This window comes from Mustela erminea, chromosome 10 (genome assembly GCF_009829155.1).
Source record: "Mustela erminea isolate mMusErm1 chromosome 10, mMusErm1.Pri, whole genome shotgun sequence".
Classification (NCBI taxonomy): domain Eukaryota; kingdom Metazoa; phylum Chordata; class Mammalia; order Carnivora; family Mustelidae; genus Mustela; species Mustela erminea.
This window is the reverse complement of record NC_045623.1, coordinates 8746869-8766713: the sequence shown is the minus strand read 5'-3', so window position 1 is coordinate 8766713 and position 19845 is coordinate 8746869. Positions and strand designations below refer to the sequence as shown.

Below are 19845 nucleotides of genomic sequence, written 5' to 3'. Positions count from 1 at the left end.
GACCAAAGTTTAATTAAATTAAGGAGTTGGTGGTGCTTTGAATTAACATCAGATGCTAGTACTCATCTCCACCCAGTCATCCTTTTATCCTCTAATGTGTCTCTGAAAATGGCATGTGTTCTCCAGGCAACCCAACCTTTTGACAAAGGCAGATATATACGGAACGTTACATAGTCATTTCATTATCAAGGTCACTATCTTCCTTTGGTAGGACTTAATACATTGAAACAACTTCATTACATAACACTTTAGATAGCTATGAAAGCATGAATTTGGTCCCATACCAAATTTAGTTTCACTGAGAAGTGCAACCCTTATCTAGAGTCACCATTAAATTATAAAATGCAGTTAGTACGTATATAGTTCCACACTAACTTTATATCCTAAGACAGCAATTGAACGAGAATCTCACTATATATAGAATCCTGCTTGTGTTACTAGACATTAACATACTCATATGAATATAGCAAAGGGACATTCTTTCAAAATTATTGCTTATAAGAAATTCTACACATCAATTTTCTTCCTTTCAAATGGCAAAGTAGCTTGCAGCCTCTATTATCTATACAGGAAATGATTCAGGCCAAATGCCAATTTGAGATAGCCAAGTCCACTTTCAAAAAGGAAAAGTTGGCATATTTTTATAATTGCTCCTAGTGCAAAGATACCTCAAATATGATCTAACAATAGACTGGAGAAGATGAAGGTAATTTTTCAGATTTTTAAAGCTCAAGGCTTAAGGGACTGAAAGTAGTCTTGTCTGAGAGGAAGCTTACTAGTAGACATCTGACTGGCTGTCTGGATCTGATGACCTAGGGAAGGTAACAGGAAACCTTCACCCAATAAGCATATATAAGGAGCAAGTGGCTTTGATTTCTGACACAAAGCAAATGTGTCTGTTCCATGCAAAAGATATGAGGGCCTATTGAAGGAATGTAAAGCCCCTTCTTGTTTGTAGGGGAAAACAGGGAACGGGGCTAATACAACTGGGGGATTTCTCTGTCATAAAAGAAGTGTTTCTTTTATCCACTTAAGAATTAATTTGGGCACAGAGGAATGGGACCTTTGGAAGCACCGATCCTGAACACATTAGAACAGAACAGTTCTACTTTTTCTTCTCTGAACTGCCAATGTACATGATGGAGTGAGGGAGATGGGGGTGGGTGGGTGTAGGAATCAAAAAGAATATGAAGACACCCAGATGGAAATGATACTGGTTTGACCTCAATTCAAGAAGAAATGTTTAAAATGGCTAACAGATGCCTCTTGTTAAAGTGTAGCACTGGGGGAGGAGGAGGCAAGAAGAAATTCTGGACAAAGTAGGAAGGAGTTCCTCAGAGTTGGGATTTTTTAGTAACAGCTCTTGTCCTAAGACATTTCTTGTCTTAGGACAAGAGCTGTTAGACACTCAAAATGTGCCAAGGCCAAGAGGAATGCCTCGTAGTACGCTCAAGTACATTTAGTACCACTTAAAAACTAACTGAAGTGACACCTACACAAACTCCCCTGGCATTTTTGCATCCGAAGACATCACAAGCCCTTTCTACATGCTGGCCTTATGATACCTCTGTAAGGTCCGTATCATAATTCTAATTTTTATTCATAAGCAAGCTAAGGCACAAATAGAGCCTGAGTGGCAACAGCAGTCTGCAATTTTGTTCACTGTAACACACTTCCTCCATTTTAACGTAGGCAACTCTAGAGACACTGTGAGGAAATGTCCTTAGAGGCAGCAGCTGTAAAACCCAACAAAATCACAACTCTGGGGAGACAGCACCCTCTCTAAAGGCTCAGTGATGGAGTCCAGGAGATAGATGCCTTTCACGTAAGAGTACTAATGAGTGCAGTCCTTTAAAAAGGACACCAAATCACCCATGAATACAGGAAAAAGGCAGAAGATACCGTTTTCTTATTTTCCCCCACTGTTGAGACTAGAACAGTGACAATTTTAACAAAACATATAATCCAAAATCTTAATCTTCACTGGTGCAGTAAGATTCCAAGACCCATATTTTGCTAATGATTTCAATGTTTTGATCAGAGGCATTTCCACATCCTTGATCCCAGACAGTTTTCTTCTACCATAACCAAATTATCTGTATGAAATGTAATGCCAGGATCTGAAGGAAACAATGCATATACGGTCAGCATACACTGGTTCTATATATTTTGAGAAACACTTAAGTACACAAAGGAAGCGTGCAACGTTAAAGAAATGGTGTGAACAAAACTGGTGGCTTGTCTAATGGGAAATCCAGTGTCCTTTCAGGAAACTGAAGATACTCAAAAGTTGCTCCCCAATTTCTATTAACAACCCTCTAAAAATGAACATTTTCTTTTGATACAAATATACAAATTTAAAATAAGTGTGCAGTTCAGAACGGCCTACCATTGTCAGATTGCTTATGTGCCAGAAAATATACAGTCAATAAAAAAATACCAGAGAGGTGGGGGACAAAAGGCTCTCTGGATCTGAACAGCAAAAATGAATTTCACTTCAATAGGTAGCGATTCGTGGAGAAAGTGATGTCCTTGGAAACCAGTAGCACTAAAAGATGGCAGGTCACAAATCTGGTGATGGGGGATAAGACGTATAGTAAGGCCCATTTTCCTGTGGAAGAAAAAAAAGACAAGAACATTAAGTAATAAAACCAATTTAAATGGGAATGTGAAGAAAAGGATTTATAGTCAATGATACCGCATTTGTAAAATGTCTATCTAGCTCATGCCTGACCCTGAGCAAGGTGTGCCATCAAAACGATTCCATTTCAGTCAGCCAGAGCTGGTATAAAGTGGGCAGAGGTCATTAGGATGATAATATTCTTCAATAACATTATTCCTTACTGAATATGCTAAATGCCAGATACTTTATAACAGCACTTTCTTTCATTATCCCTTTACGTAATGCCATGAGGTAGGTAACCACTTTTTGCAGAAGAAGAAACTGAGGATCACACAGCCTGCATAACTCACCTAAATTCACCTAGCAGTAACAAGGAGTCTGAATTGAAATCCTCGTGTATTCAAATCTAGCGCCCAGATTATTTTGTTAGAGTGGGTTGTCTTCCTGAATACTGAACCTTAATATAGAATGATGGAACAGAAGAGTACGTTTGAATTTTCTGACTTCATTTTGTCTAACTTTATCTTAATAAAAGTGAAGACAGTTAATTTGACAGTAAATGGACCTTTGATTACATTTATGGGATTTGGGATTCATTTCTCTCTCTCTCTTTTTTTTTTTAAAGACACTATTTATTCATTTGACAGAGATCACAAGTATGCAGAGAGGCAGGCAGTGACAGAGAGGAGGAAGCAGGCTCCCTGCTTGAGCAGAAATCCTGATGTGGGGCTCGATCCCAGGACCCTGAGATCATGACCTGAGCTGAAGGCAGAGGCTTAACCCACTGAGCCACCCAGGCACCCCTCATTTCTCATTTTTAAGGAAAGTATTTGACAAATAGTTTTTCAGTAAACTATAAACAGAAATGTTTAGCATTAATGTAGATAATAGGAATGGAGAATGAGACACAGCTGAAAGTAGCATTGCTTTATGGTATATTTACACTATTGGTTATGATGGAGCATTAAATCTAACTGGATTTGAAAAGAGTAGATGGTTAAATGTTATTTGAGTAACTAAGGGTATCAGAAACTTTTTTTTTTGTTTTTGGGAAAGGGTGAGCAAGAGCGTGAGTGGGGTGGGGGTGGATAAGGAGGGAGGGAGATTCTTAAGTAGGCTCCACACCCAGTGTGGAGCCCAACTCAGGGCCGATCTCACGACCCTCAGATTATGACTTGAGCTGAAACAGAGTCCTACGCTTAACCGACTGAGCGCCCCTCCTGCCGGTACCCCTAAAAGCCCTGACATTTTTCAGGGCACATGCTCTGGAGCAAGAACTGATACAGTACCATAGCTAGAAAAATAAGAGAAGATCTAGGAAAATTTACTTTTTGATTATAAATCTGACCAGGTATTAACAAGATTTTTTAAAAATTAGGTAGAAACAAACCCTAAGATTGGCTGCATTTCAGGATACTTGAGAAAAAATTAATGAAAACTTTTTTTTTTTTGTAGTTTAGAATTTCTTATCAAGATCTGTTATATTTACCACTCCTATAGCCTCAACATATATGGAAGCTATGCTTAAGAAACATGCCTGAAGAGAGAACTCTGTTTTGAAGTTCACTATCCATCTTTAAGATTTCTCCATTCCACTCTGTAACTACCAAATATTTTTAGGTTTTCCTTTCTACATTAACTTGTGATAAAGTAAGAAGGGCAAATCTAATTCTTAATGCTATGTAACACAGCTTTTTATATTAGTCTCATACTGTGCAAAAAGACCGCTGAGCAATCCATTTTCTCTATTTCTGTTAACAATCTTAGAAATGTGAAGAACGGTTGCCAGGTAAATTTGTGTACCCTCTCTTTGACTGTATTTTATATTTGTAAGAATGCTGACTAGCAGCCTTTCTGAAATGGTCTCCGTAACATTTTGATATAGAGAGATAAAAATTACCTTCTAATTACCTTCAAAGACTCCTTTCACGCCTATAAAACTTACGTCACTGTTCAAAGTCACAAAAGACCCAGAAGACAGAAGGCCACGGAAACCAGTCAACCATGACACATTGTGCCCTGTCACACCTACTATGTGCAAGGCACAACTGAATAGGACAATAAATTAACCAATTTTATACCCATTTCCTTTTCTCTGATTATATATTTCATTTTCCTAGCAAAGGCAAATATTTCTTTACAGGATAGTATCTAACCACTTACTGGATCTCCACCTCAATCCTAGTGTGTCACAGACTGAACATTCCACCTGTCTCTTCTCTCTCATTCCCTCAACACCCTCACCCCAATGCTCTTCCTTCAAACTGCCTCTCTGGCATGGCAGCAATACCGTCCACCAAGTCTCCTACAGCAGAAACTGTAGTCACCTTAGGCATCCTTCCTCTTTCATCTCCCCTAATGGTTTACTCAGTCACCAGATGCTGTGGATTTTATTTCCTAAAATGTTTACTTCTAAATCTAAGATCTTCCAGACATTGCCATTATCACTATTGCTGCCCTAGCTCTGGTCTCGTTTCTCCTCTGGCCTACTGATAGCCTCTTACTTGTCTACCTGCCCAAAGTGTTAACCTCCCTAGTTATGCTGTTTCTATGCTGTTTCTTTTGCCATCATTCTAAACAGAAATATAACAGCAGAATACTCCCCACAGACCACAAAGCCAAAGTGCTACAAGTAACATGTAAAGCTCTAGTATCCAGTGACCTGCCCTCTACTGGGCCTTCCCACATCATCTCCTAACAACTTCTTTTGTTTCTTCCCTGTTTTTATATCTCTCTTTGGCCTTTATATACAGATGGCCTAATATCTCAATTTTAGAGAGCTCTAGTACAGGCACAGAGAGATGATCCAATCACCCAAGAGTTAGATTACAGGTTTTTTTTTTAAACAAAGATTTTATTTATTTATTAGAAAGAGACAGAGCATGTATGCACAAGTGAGGGGAGGGGAAGAGGGAGAGGGAGAAGCAGGCTCCCTGTTGAGCAGAAAGCCCAACGCATGGCTGGATCCCAAGACCCCGAGATCATGAAAAACTAAGCCCCACTCAGAGTCTTAACTGACTGAACTACCCAGGCGTTCTGAGATTATAGGTTATTTTATTAAATTTTGATTTAGCACATCATTTGATATATAAAATATAAGAAAAATATAAGAAAAACCTAAAAGAAGCAAACAAAACAAAGTTTGAGTGTGGTGTTGAAACTGGAAGTTGGCTTTATAGGCCCTTAAGTATATAGAAAATGTGTTGGCTTAAAAAACAGGCATTGGGGTTTTCTAATCAATACAATCCAACCTGTATACTATACCCTAGAAAATAAATTATAAATCCAGACACTAGCTTTGAATTGTCATTCTGAATTTTTGGTCACAAAATATCCTTTAGTGTCTTTCATTTCCTGCTACCCATTTTTTAAATTATTAATGAGAGATGTATACTTCAAAAGAGTAACAATAAGGCCATTTTCTATTCCAGCAATCTACAATAAACACAAACTGATGTTCTTCCCCCCCATTCAGTAATCTTTGTATCTTTGACCCAGCTGCTTCAATTACAAATCCTCTTTGTTCAAAAGCCAAGCATGAAATTTTATTAGCCATTAGAACACATTAAATACTCTGCTCTTCACATAAAGGGAGACAGAAATTATAGCTGAAGTTAAAGAAATGGTAGAGAGAAAATGTCTTGCAGAATAGTTATTTTAGTGTATACATGCTGTACAATAATTAGGGAAAAATAATTCATTTCAAACTGAATATAAGCTTCAAATATATTCCCTGACTCATGCATAAAAATATGTAATCAGCAACAGTTAAATAAGGAGACTGATGATCTTTTGGCCAAGTATGTTACTTACTTTTGTTTTTGGTTTTTTTTTGAACTACTAAAGCACGAATAAACACAATGGGATGGAGCTTTGATAAAATTCAAGAGTAGCCCTTTATCAGTGTTTAAGTAATATATTCATAAATGCATCTATAAGTAATTATACTAATACTATTGGTTGATACTCTTAAAAACATTATATAAACTTTTGGCAAAATGAAACCTTTAGTAGGGTAAAGGCTACTAAGATAGCCTACTGTTTTGAATTAATACTGAAAAATGTCACACACCAACAGATTCTTCTGACTCTACTTGCATAGATAAAAAGTTAATCAATCTTAAGAAAATTAGGCAGAGGTGGTAGAAAATGGACAATATAAGCAAGGATTGGCTTCAAACCAACAGTAGGAAAATCTCCTATTGAAAAACTTACTGGGGAAAAAGTCCTCTCTTAGGACAAAGAGTTTTCCTATTTACTGTAGGAAAAGAACATTAAATGATACTAGCAAGTTTACTAGAACATTTCTTTAAATACCCATTAAGCATTCATATCCTCTTCTAATCAAAGGATGTTGTGCCCATCAGCAGTGCCCTACAGAAAAGCTAAGATACTGCACCAGGTGAGGGAGAACTCCTGGTACTTCTTACCCTGGCATCATATTCAAGGACAAAAGGAGGAAAGTCAATCTGTTCCGGTGATATGGCAGAGAATAGCTGGTGGAGGCTGTCCACATGGTGGATTTTGTCCTTCAGTCCCGAGACAGAAAAGGTGGTAAAAAACCATGTTGATACCTGATTAAGAGAAGAGAAAACAATTTAAGCCAGTGGCAAAGTTAGAAATACAAACATAGTTTTGAAGATTTATACTAGGGAGAAACTATGTTTCAAAATTGAAAGCATGTCAGAAAAAGCTTGTAATAAGTAATGTTTTTCAAAGTATGGGTTGTAGTTCACCAGTGAATTATGCAATCAGTTTAATGGATTATGAACAGCAGTGAAAACAACAATAAAAAGGAACAACATTAGAGTAACAATTACTGGGGAAGGCAGTAAGGGTGAGCAAAGTGTTTCAGGAAGCTTTTGCTTCTGTTTAGGTGTCTCTATACTCCTTTGTGTGTAGTATGTTGTCATGCAACAAATGCTTCTTAACTGTGGATTGTGGGCAAAATCCCCGGCATTATTTGGTAGAATAATTCCTTCATTGCTACTCTGAAAATGGTTAACATCTCCAAATTCACAAGCTCTTTTCATTTTTTCAAATGAGACTGAAAAGTTTTCCAATATTTGATACATTTATTTTTCAGCTAACATTTGGCATGTGGTCTTTTTCTTTATCAATCAAAGTAAATCTTCTGTGGAGCCACCTTTGCTCATTTCACTTTGCAACATGCAATCCCCCTATAAAAGCTAGTCTGCAAAATTTGTTGGCTCCAAAAAAAGAAAAAAAAAATTCTTAATAACAAACAATACTACATAAACTAGGCAACAACTAGAACTCACAAATTATTGTCCATCTACCTAAATGCCAGTCTTAACTAGTCATGTTTACCAATGGCTTACACAATGATTCTATGAGGTAGATACAATATTGTTGCTATCCCCATTTTATTTACAGAAGGAAACATGTGCATATGAACACGGGCACTGGGACAGTGCACTACGAATGTATAGCTGGGTATGTTATACACACACAACACTCTGGGCATCTGCCACTGATGTCAATCTTACCACATTTTCCAGGTGCTATTCAAGCCTTTCACGTATTTCATGCCCCTAATATGACATACTTCTTTGTACCTCCTTATGAGAATAGGTACGAAAGAACAGACAACACTGCACTAACTTGTCAGGATCTTGTCCAAGTCTGCACTTGGTAGAGACTCACTTCCTTCATTATTTCTCCCTTATAGCTCCAGATTCTCTCTTCTATTGAATTCGTAATACCTGAAATTTCCATTGCATTTAGAGCACTTATTCCTTCCTAGTATTTTATAAATTCCTAGTATTTTAGTTTCTTATGTCTATTTCTGTAATTTCCCTAGGACTTGGCAGACAATCATAGAATAATAGTCTAAAGTTTTATAAGATACAGATGGAACCATCATTCTCAAAGTATTTGATAAAGAATGAGTAAATAAAGATAGAACTTATTCTACAATGATTTTTACAGTCTGAGTCACTATTCTATTTTGGCTATACTACCAATGACTGGCATAAGGTCTCAAATATTAACATTATCCTCTGAACCCTCTCCCCTCCCATCTTATCAAGTTTATTTGGAGGGGGGTGATGGAGAAGAGAGGAGGCACCTGGCCTTGCTAGAACCAGGTGGGTTAATTTAAATCAAATTAAACAGTCACTTATTTACATACCCCAAATCAGTTTTTGACATCAGTTTCTTTAAAATACACAGTGTTATATATCTCATTTTCTGCAAACTAGAGTAGTGACACTTCCAGATTAGGAGCTCTAACTACAATTAGCCACAGAAGTAGCTAATAAACCAGTAAGAGCTATGGAGAGATCACAGACATTTTACAGATTCCAGAAAGAGCTTAAGGAACTAGGAAGATTGTAAAATCCAAACAGAGAAGCACCCGATGGCTGTGTTAAGAGATTAAACATGTGTGCAAGGAATTAAACATCTATTGGTCATCTGTGTATTAAGCACTGAGCTGTCGGTGATACAGGGTAACAGTGATAGAGCTATTCCTCTAAAGGGGGCTTGGGTTTTAGCAGAGGAGCTAGATTATAAGCAGAAGCATGACAACTACCTAAGGCAAAATGTACTAAATGCAATGAATGGCCCACAGAAACAGGTGAATACCTATATATGCAAGGAGCCACTGCCGCATGGGAAAAATACAGAACTGTAAGGGCCTAAGCAGAAAACTCTTGTGCCTTTGTTCTCTTGCCTCTGAAGCTTTTTACATGCTGCTTTTATATGCCTGGCAATTGTTCTTCAGAGCTTAGATCAAAATTCACCCCAGTTAGGAGGACTTCTTTGACCATACTTCCACCCAAAACTGGAAAGGAGCCTCTAAATGTTCCAACAAACATTTTGTTTATTCATGCTATGGCATAATTAGTATTCTGTATTGTATTATCTGATTCTCTAAATAGACTGTAAATTCCCCAAGGCAGGGAATGTCTTATACAGTACCATATGCAGTGTGTAATTAACAACCAAAAAAAGTAGGGAATTTAAGGTGTTGGAAGAATTAACAACTCAAGGGAGGGGTGAGAGTTTCTGGGTGTACTATTTTAATACTCTTTAGGGGTGGTTTAATAGTTCTTCATTCTACAATAAAAATACATTGTACTTCAATCTGCACCTCAAGTTCTTCCTCTATAAAACAACCAAGTTAGACTTACATGATCTTTAAGGTCCCTCTTAATTGTATAGTTCTAGGCAAAGAATCCTGTATATGCCACACCAAACGACATAGTGGGGTGGCGGTGGTAAACACAAAGAGAAGGTTGGGTTGGGGAGAGTAGTCAGTGACCTCAGGCATACAATCTGCGAAAGAGAAAAACATTTCTCTGTCCCATTTTCTGTCATTACCTCCTTCACATCCTCCAGGTATTGGCAAGAGAAAATTACTCAAAGTAGACAGAAGGAAAAACCCAGTTTTCTGTTCAGGGACACTCAAGAGCACTGTCTTTGCTTCTTAAAATTTCAGTTTTCTATAACTTAGCTTTTAATTTTCAATAATTTATGTCATAAATACGCATTTACATAAACTTATGTTACTTATTACCTCTTATTTTAATGAACCGATGAAAATTTAAAATTTGAAAAAGGACTGTTGTGATGTTTTGTAAATGCTAGAAATTCTTTCACCCAATTATTCACAAACGGAAAGCCAAGAGCACAGGATCACAAAATAATATAAACTAGGAAAAGACTATAAAAGACTTTAGTACATGTGTGTACTAAAATAATCTACTGGAGCCAGAATCAAGAGTGGGTTTAAATAGTTAGTTTGCCTTGTATTAGTAAACTTCAAAGAAGAAAAAAAGAGTAGTGATTTATATGAGCAGTCAATTTATTACCACTTTGGGTGGAGTGTCCTGGAAAAGATCTGAGGAGTACTGAAATCAGAACAGTGTGATTCGATTGTTTTATTATCCCTTGATTTCATGTCATTATTTTATAATTATAAACACCCCATTTAGAGTTTTTGACTTAGTATAAAATAATGGATGGATTTCATTACACATGGGTCTTACTCTCTCTATCCTCCCTCATTTTCCCCATTGCAAAATGTTATCAAGAGGTAACATAATGCTTTTCACTTTATATATCTGGTCTTCAGCCTCTGCCCAGCCTGCCACTGACTCCTATTTGAAGCAATTCCAATGTGTGGCAGCCAAGGCTGGTGGCTCTAACACTGAAATTTCTGGTAATGTGCTTCCATCAATGCCACAGGCTGGATAGCTATTTATAGACTCTCTACTGTGGAGGAGGAGGGATTAAAGTCATATCTTAGCAAAGAGTGGCCACACAGTTTTATAAGTTTAGTACAAATGAACACTATACTGGTAAATCTGAATTTATAACAGAAGTAAAGAAAATTATGAAAATGTTCAAGTATTCACTGAAGTTAAAAGAACACCAGTATTAGCCACCAATCATTCACATTTTCCTTATGTTTTAACACATATCTACCCATCCCTCTATTCATCTGTTGATCTATCTTACTTTTTTTGCTGCATTTCCAAGTAAACTGCAGACATCAGAAAGCTGTCCCCAACTATAGCATTCATTATCTCTAATGAGAGTTCAAGGTTTGTTCAGTTTCTTTGCTATAAAATTTATATTTGATGAAAAGCACAGATTTTAATTGTACTTTGCTATTTAGGCAAATACATTATATATATAAAAATCCTACTCAGATACAAAACATTTCATCATCCCAGGAAGTTCTTTCATGCTCCTCTTCCCTTATGGCCCTCTCCATGGAAGCAAATAATGTTTTGTTTTTTTTTCTACCATGGATTAGTTTTGTCTGCTCTAGAATTTCATATAAATGGAATCATACAGCATATAATCAATTTTTATGTAAGGACTCTTTCACTCAGCTTAATGTTTTTAAGATTCTTGTGTGTGGTTCTGTGTATCAGTAGTGTGTTCTCTTTCACTGCCAAGAAACACTTCATTACGAGAACGTGCAAGAGCTTAATTATTTGTAATCCTACTGACAGGCAGCACCTTGGCTGTGTCCAATTTTTGGGTTGCTATGACGAAAGCTGCTATGAACATTCTTATAGAAGTCTTTTTTGGCACATGTTTTCAGCTCATTTAGGTAAATACTTAGCAGTGGCACTGATGTGTCACAGATGAGATATATATTTAGTTTATAAGAGATTTTTATAACTCTTTTCAAAGTAGTTGCACAATTTCCAATTCCTACTTATGATGTAGGAGAATTCCAGTCACTTCACATCATTGGCAGTATTTGGCATTGCCAGTCTTTTAAATTTTGGCTATTCTGGTGGCAGTGTAGTAGTCTCTCACTGCAGGTTTTTTTTTTTTTAATGTTTCTTTTAAGTAAGATATAATTGATACACAATAAGCTGCACATAACTGAAGTATACAATTTGTTAAGTTTTGATATATGTATACACCCATGAAACAACTAACATAATCAAGAAAAAGAACATAGCCATCACTCCTAAAGGTTCTTAGGGTCCTTTGTAATTCCTCCCTCCCACTCCTTCTCCCTGTCCACAGGTAATCACTGCTCTGCCTTCTGTAATTACATATTAGTTTGTATGCCCTAGAATTTTATATGAATGAAATCATACAGCGTGTTATACTTGTCTGGCTTCTTTTACTCGGCTTATTTATTTTAAGGTTCATTTATGTTGCTGCTATGTATCAAGAGTTCATTCTTCTTTATTACTGAGTAGTATCCTATTGCATGGACATACCACAGTTTGGCTGTCAATTCTCTCAGTGATGGGCATGCAGGTTATTTCCAGTTTTTGACTATAACAAATAAAGGGGCTATGAGCATTTGTGTACAAGTCTTTGTATGGGTACGTTTTCATTTGTCTCATGTAAATACTAGTAGTGGAATGGCTGGATCACCTGGTAGGTATACATTTAATTCTTTAAATAAACTGTTTGAAATTCTTCAAAGAAACTGCCGAAGTTTCTGTAACATTTTACATTCAGATAAGCACCGAAGGGGAATGCCAGTTCTTCCACATTCTCACCAACATTTGGTATGGTCAGTCTTTAAGCCACTCGAACAGAAGTGCAGTGTTAACTCATTTTGATTTAATTTGCACTTTCCTAGTGACTAATTAGGCTAAACATCTTTTCATGTGCTTATCTGACAGTTATATATTTTCTTTGGGGAAATGCTTGCACAAATCTTCTGCCCATTTCTAAATTGAGTGATTTCTTTATTAATGATTTTTGAGATTTCTTTATTTATTCTAAAGAGAAATCCTTTATCAGATAAATGCTCTATTTACAGAGATTTTATCCTAGGCCGTGACTTGCCTTTTTACTCTCTTAACTATCTTTAAAAAGGCAGAAGTTTTTAATTTTCATGAAGTCCAATTTCTTTTATGGATTGTACTTTGGTGTTGTATCTAAGAAATCTTTGCTTTACTCAAGGTCACAAAGCTTTCTCTCTTATATATATATATTTAGAAGCTTAATAGTTACACATTTTATAATTTAGGTCTTTGACCCATTTCCAGTTAATTTCTGTATGTGATGCAAGACACAGATCACAGTTCATTTTTTTTTGCATATGGATATCTAATTGTTTCAGTATCACTTATCGAAGACACTCCTTTTTCCACTGACCTGCCTTTGCACTCTTCTCAAACACCAGTTATCTATATACACATGAGTCTATTTTTGGATTCTTTACTCTGTTCCACCGATCTATAGGTCTGTCTTTATGACAACACCTCACATATCCTTGAGTACCACAGCTTTAGAATAAGCTTCGAAAGCAGGGATTGTCAGTCCTTCAACTTTGGTTTTCTTTTAAGATAGTTTTGGCTATTTAAATTCTTTGCATTTTATTGGTCAATTTCTACAAAAAAGCTTGCTGAATTTTTGGTTGGCAATGAATCACCATATTTAGCAGGCATTGAGAATTTTACAATATTAAGTCTTCTAGTCCACAAATACAGTGTATATCTTTCTTTACTTAGGTCTCCTTTAATTTCTCTTATGAATATTCTGCAGTGTACATAACCTGTACAAGGCATAGGTCTTTCACATCTTTTGTCATATTTATCCTTAAATATAGTATATTTTGATGATAGTGTAAATAATATTAGTTTTTTACATTTCAATTGGAATGTTTGTTGCTAATACATACAACTAATTTTTAAATACTAATCTTAAACACTGAAACCTTGATAAAACTTACTTATTAATTCTACTAGTTTTGCTGAGGATACCACCGAGTTTTCTACACGATGTTCAAGTCATCTGTGAATAAAGACAGTATTATTTACTCCCCTCTACATCTAGAGCCATTTTATTTCCTTTTCTTGCCATATTACAAACTGGTTAGAGCCTCTGGTACAATATTGAATAGAAGCGGGGAGAGCAGACATTCTTGCAAAGATATGCTAAAAACCAAGCTCACCCTTCTGTTTATCTCCACTAAAGAAAAAATGTCAGTAGCCACTGGATGAACAAATATAAATGGATGATGAGATATGGGGAAATAGTCAAGCAGTATCTTCAACTGTTATAGAAAGAAAAAATCAGCCACCCACTGAGCATAACAAAATAGTGGAAAAGTTGATAACAGACATTATCTGATAGGACCATGTAATCAGAACTTAACTGAACAGAGGAGGAAAAGTCCTTCATTTAAGAGACTGTTCGAACACTGTACTTTTTTTATTTTTAAAGCCTGGCCACTGTTCTCATAAGCATTTAATTAGCACTTATTAAGCTATTCTAACACTGAGGGACCAAAAGGAAATCTGCAACTTTTTAAAAGAATTATTTAAAATATTTTATGCAAATTTTATAGGTGGTATTTGGATGAGAAATTCAACAATTCTGTAAACAATGAGAAATCATGTTGAAAACCATTCTCTCAATGAAGTATTCACTCATCTATTAATTATGAAGTGTAATGAGGACTTTTTGCTACTTATCTTACCTAATTTCTCCACAGTACTTTGAAATAATGACTACTTCTACCATGTTTGACGCTTTTCCTGTCCACTGGCTCCCAGAGCATTACTCAGTCTTGGCTCTCCCACTGATTTTTAGATTACGTCTCCTTGATCTCCTTCCTTGATCCCAGGGTCTGTCTTTAGCTATCCTCTTTGGGACTTAATTCATTAACATATTTAAAGAGTTAAAGCTCTATTTACTTAAAGGGGACTCCCAAATTTATATCCCAATCCATGATCCCCTTTAACTGATAACACCTGGGAGTCATAGATCACACAGTCCTTTCTCTCAACCCTATTCATCTAATAAATAACACAATCCTGGGCTTTATGCTGAAATAAGTCCTTTTTTCTCCAAACCCCACTGATATAATCAGGTTTTGTTGCTTTTTTTCTTTTTGCTTAGACCCGGTCAGCCAACTTCTGCAAAAGACCATATAGTAAATATTTTAGGCTTCTTATATTAACATGATAAGAAAATGTCATTAGGCAGTCCTGAAGGAACAGTGCTACGCTGGAGGCAGGACACTATGGACACTAACTAGGAGGTAGCTATGTCCTCTCAGATGAAAGATGGTGCCAGCATCAACTCAGGTAGAGGCAGTGGGACTCATGGCACAGGCATACACTGGGACAAAAGCAAGCACATAGACTGATACAATATGATGCTTCCCTGGTTCCCAGCTTAGGCACCTAATAGGCAGTGGTCCCATTTACTAAGAAAGGAAACATAAACAGAAGTTTGGGAGTGAGTCGGGGAGGAGGACATGAGTAGTTCTGTTTTTAAAATGTAGAACTTCAGGTGTCTGTAAGACATCTACGTGAAGTATATACTCAACAGCTCAACATGGAGCCCAGAAAGGATGATGGTCATGACAACAATGGTATCACTTACTGAGATTTTATTCTAGGTCAGGTAATATTTTAAGCATTTTATACATATTAACTAATTTCATTCTTCCAATAACCCTAGAAGGTGGACACTACTATTATTCCCATTTTATAGAAGATGAAATTAACACACAGAGCAGTTCCATAACTTGCCTGAGAAGATAAACTGGTAGTTGGTACAGCTGGGATTAGTAATATTCCCTGAGTCTTGGGCCCATGCTTTAAACATTAGGCTTCAATGCCTGTCCTGACATGTATTTGGGAATTGCATTTAATTTGGAGGGTTGGTGAAGGCACAGGAATGAAAGAAGGTACAGAGTGAAAGAAAAGGATGAGGGCTTGGGAACATTAACATTTCAAGGAGAGAGGGACCATCCGTGATTAAGGATGCAGGGAAAAAGGATAAAGATGACCAGTGGTTTGGTGCGAGTAGCTTTAGCTGTCAGAGTGGGGTTTGAACAAGACAGGAGTAATTTAAGGTGTATAAAAAATGGAGACAATGAAAATAGAATGTAGACCACACTAAAAAATTGTGGTTGTTAAGGGGAAGAGAGAGAAATGTAGGCTTTAGCATGTTTAAAAGTTGATGAGTTAGAGCCAGGAAAAGGTGAAAATTGCTGAGGACAAAGTCCTGAGGAAATGGAAATATATTGTGTAGTTATCAGCGGAGGCTCTATAATTAAAATGTTTAGATTAAAATCCAGCCTCTGCTACCTATTAGTTGCTTACCTTGGCAATGTTATTTAATCTCTCAAAGCATCAATTTCTTTACCTCCAAAATGGGCATAATACTAATATCTCCTTCTGAGATATAAGGCTTAAACAAGATATCACAGGGAAAAGCAAGGATATAGTTAGGTGCTTAGAAAACATTAGCTATTATTATAATTGTATCTGGACCACAGGTAGAGGGGCTACTCTTCATTAAGAAGAGAGACATTTTTTATGACAGAAAAGAACGAAATGATAGGAACAGATGGCAGGTAAGTCTGGTTGGGAGGGAAGAGAGAGGCAGCTTTTTACTGATGTTTTTTGATGTTCTTGGTTGAGAACAAGGCCAGGCCAACTATTGGAGTAAGGAGCTGCTAGTAGGACCGGGCTTGGGGAGAGCAGAGAGCCTTGCTGGGACACTATCCAGTGAAATACCAGGGGTCCTCAGCAGAGAAAGCTCCATGCATGAGTCTGCTTAGAAGGCCAAAATGACATGGCTCTAAGACTTCTCCATCTGTGCTCAGCAACCCAGATACAGGAGTGAAGAAAGCAGAGTGATGAAATTATCTCATGACGCAGGGTTTGATGGGTAAGTGTGATAAAAGATTAAGAGACATAGGTTATTTTCGGCATTAACAGCAGTGACTAAAGTGATAGAATTTGGGTTTTAGGCTGGATAGGGAAGGAAATAAAGACCAAAAAAAAGAGGGAGAGAGAGAGAGATGATAATTTCAGAAAAAGTAAAAGGACCAAAGGAGTGCATATTGATGAAGTCAAGATGCTGGATTAGGTATTAGGGATATTCAAAAAACAAGATAGCTATATTCTAGCTTTCACAAATCTTGCAGTCTAGCGTAAGGTAGAAAATTAAACAAATAATTAGAATTAAAAACATCACAATGATAGAGACTAAAATCTTAAGGGGGTACAATGTAGGAGTACCTACTAGTTGCAGAATTGGTTGGGAAAGGTTTTCTATGGAAGTAATTGTTAAGCCGAGATCTGAAGGACAAAGAGAAGTTAGCCATGAGCAGAGGAAGGAAAGTATACTCTGTAACAAGAGCATGAGCAAAGCTCAAACACAGAGTATGAAGAAGCAAGGACTGAAAGGCTTGTATGACTTGCCTATAAAGACACTGGAGTTTACATGGGACCAAAACATTAGGACCACAACTCACTATCACTTAAAAGGAACAGTAAGCAAAGAAATCAGCAGTCACAGTGGTAGTAGTAAGAATTAAGATCTTGAAATATAGCTTAATATGCTAGCATGCAGTGCACTAAAATTCAAGATTAAGCTAAAAAGAAACACACTGTACCTTTGAACGAAATGTTGGATGAACAAAATAAACAGCCTTCAAATTCCTCTTGTATCTGATTTGAAATAAAAACAAGGGTCAGTATGTCATGCTATGGACAATTAACTCTGCTAGAGTACAGAAATATATTCACAAAGAAAACAAGTTAAAAGTAGCTCTAGTTCACTTATTGAATTTTAGGTGAAATGTCAAAAAATGATTCAGAGAACTTTTCATTATTTAAAGCATTTGTTTTATAAAAGATGTTTCTCTTGGCTGCGACAGAGCCACCTACAGGTAGAACAAAGTAATTTCATATTTAACAAACACTGTGCCATTTTTTTATATTGCACTAGAATCTCTGGGATCAGACTATGAACTAACATACTCATGGATCACTGGGTCAAATAAAATAATATTTATATATGTATTTTGATAAAAGTAACATCTTATTAATAAAAAAGGTAGTATTTTTGTTATTTTATATAAAGATTGGTAATGATCCCAACCCTTTTTCAAGATGTTTTTTAAAAGCAGGAAAAAGTTTACATATGAATTTCCTTAGATGCAAAACATGCTGGGAGTTAAGAAGGGCCTCCTCATATTAAAATATCTTCTCTATATATGATAAAATTCTGTTATATGATAAAATTCTGTTTTGCATAATACTAAGCAATATTTGTTTATTGATTAGTATTAGGAAAGAAAGAAGCTATCTCCCCTCTTCATAATTTGCAAAAATAACTAACTTGACATCAACAACATCGTAGAGCTTCTTCAGGAAGTCAGAGTCCAGGTGATTGTATTCGCTGGTCAGTGTGTGAAAATATACTAATACATACTCTTTCACAGCAATGTGATCCATTACATGGATAAAATATAAAAGAGCCTAGAAGAAAAAGAGAAGTAAAAGTAAGATCATCTTGCACAGTGGTCTATTTCACAGAAGCCAAGAATGAGGCAAAACCCAGAAGATTAGTATCATCAATGGCCCTGGCACTGCAGATGGACATCTTGGACTAAGGAGTATCAATTCTCTTTTAAAAGATCTTCAGGAAAGTGAACCATACCAGTGTTATGTAATTCTCAGAAATGGTACAGTAGGATCCATTTTTGCCTTGTTTTTTCTAAATGGTGGAGAACAATCAATCTCTATCATCTCAAATAACTCTTCCTATACTTAAAAGAGTTCTTCAGTCAGCTGCTAGGCTTTCCCTCTGTAGGATAATGATATTAATATCATCAGAAGTACAATTTGTAGACTTCTGATCTTTCCTGATGTTTCCACATGAACTCAATGAAAATCTCTGCAGTCTCTACTGGGATACAGACTTAGATCTCTCACGTAACCAAGAACTGCTATACAAGGACATTATGAGTGACGCCTCCCTCCCACAGCTCACTTTGAGGACTAATTTTTTTGGCATCTTTAACGTTGACCTGAATGAGAAAAATGAGAACAGGTTTAGTCAGTAGATGGCAATGGACTGGGCAGCTTTCTAAGGCTCAAATTTAACATGATCCAGATCACATCAGAGAAATAAATATTAGAGAAATGGTCCATTACCAGAAGGATGAAATGTAAGAGAAACATTAAACACAAAGCAGAGATACAATATGGGCAGGGCCAGGATGACCCAGTGGTGTGCCTATAAACAATGACATAGAGGAAGCTAACAGTTTACAAGTGAAAGATTATTATCAAACAGGCGATTTCCCAGTTCTCCTCAGGAGAGTCCTTGGCACTGAGAGGAGTGGACTGAGACGAATTAGCATCCAACTACTGGCAGAGCTGACAGAAGGCACTAAGAAAACATAGTATCTTCCAGTTTGTTGGTTTGGGCCTCACAATATATCTCATTATATTATATGAAATGGTACATAGTGGATATTCAGAACACCAAGAAAGGACACAACAAAATCAAATGCAGAGATTCATGTTTTTATTGGTTATCAATCATATTATAATGAGAATGAATCAATGTCATACTGATTGTTATTAACACAAAATGAGTAAAGTAGAGACTTATGATACTTATGGTATCATTTGCAACAGCTGAGTTTTTCCTCTGTGTGTGTGTGTGTGTATTTTTGTTATTATTTCTGCTTTTGACAGACTGCTTCTGGTCCTCTTTCTATCTACTCTCTACCCCCTCCCCAGGGCAATTAAAATGCTCATTTCCAGCTTTAAATTCTCCATCTTTAACTTAACCTTTTTTCATTATAAGGAAGTATAAGCCACATGACAGAAAAAATGGAGAAAACACATTCTCCCTAAAACCATTAAATCCATTTTGAAATATTTACATTTTGAGTTTTTACCTTTATGCTTAAAACATAGCAAGTTAAGGTCAGTTTGTAGGCAGCT

At 36.5% G+C, this 19845-nt stretch overlaps 1 protein-coding gene across 4 annotated transcripts in view; it reads right to left on the bottom strand.

The window, feature by feature from the left end:
- Positions 1–1581: 1581 nt before the first annotated feature.
- Positions 1582–19845, bottom strand: part of GDAP2 (ganglioside induced differentiation associated protein 2) — a 68670-nt gene continuing 50406 nt past the window's right edge. For all 4 annotated transcript variants that reach the window (XM_032360616.1, XM_032360617.1, XM_032360618.1 and 1 more), the window contains 4 exons: positions 18227–18366; positions 17499–17553; positions 7054–7197; positions 1582–2611 (listed from right to left, as the gene is read on the bottom strand). In XM_032360616.1, coding sequence (XP_032216507.1) covers positions 2564–2611; positions 7054–7197; positions 17499–17553; positions 18227–18366 — 387 coding nt within the window. In that variant the 3' untranslated portion in view covers positions 1582–2563. The remainder of the gene's footprint in view (positions 2612–7053; positions 7198–17498; positions 17554–18226; positions 18367–19845) is intronic.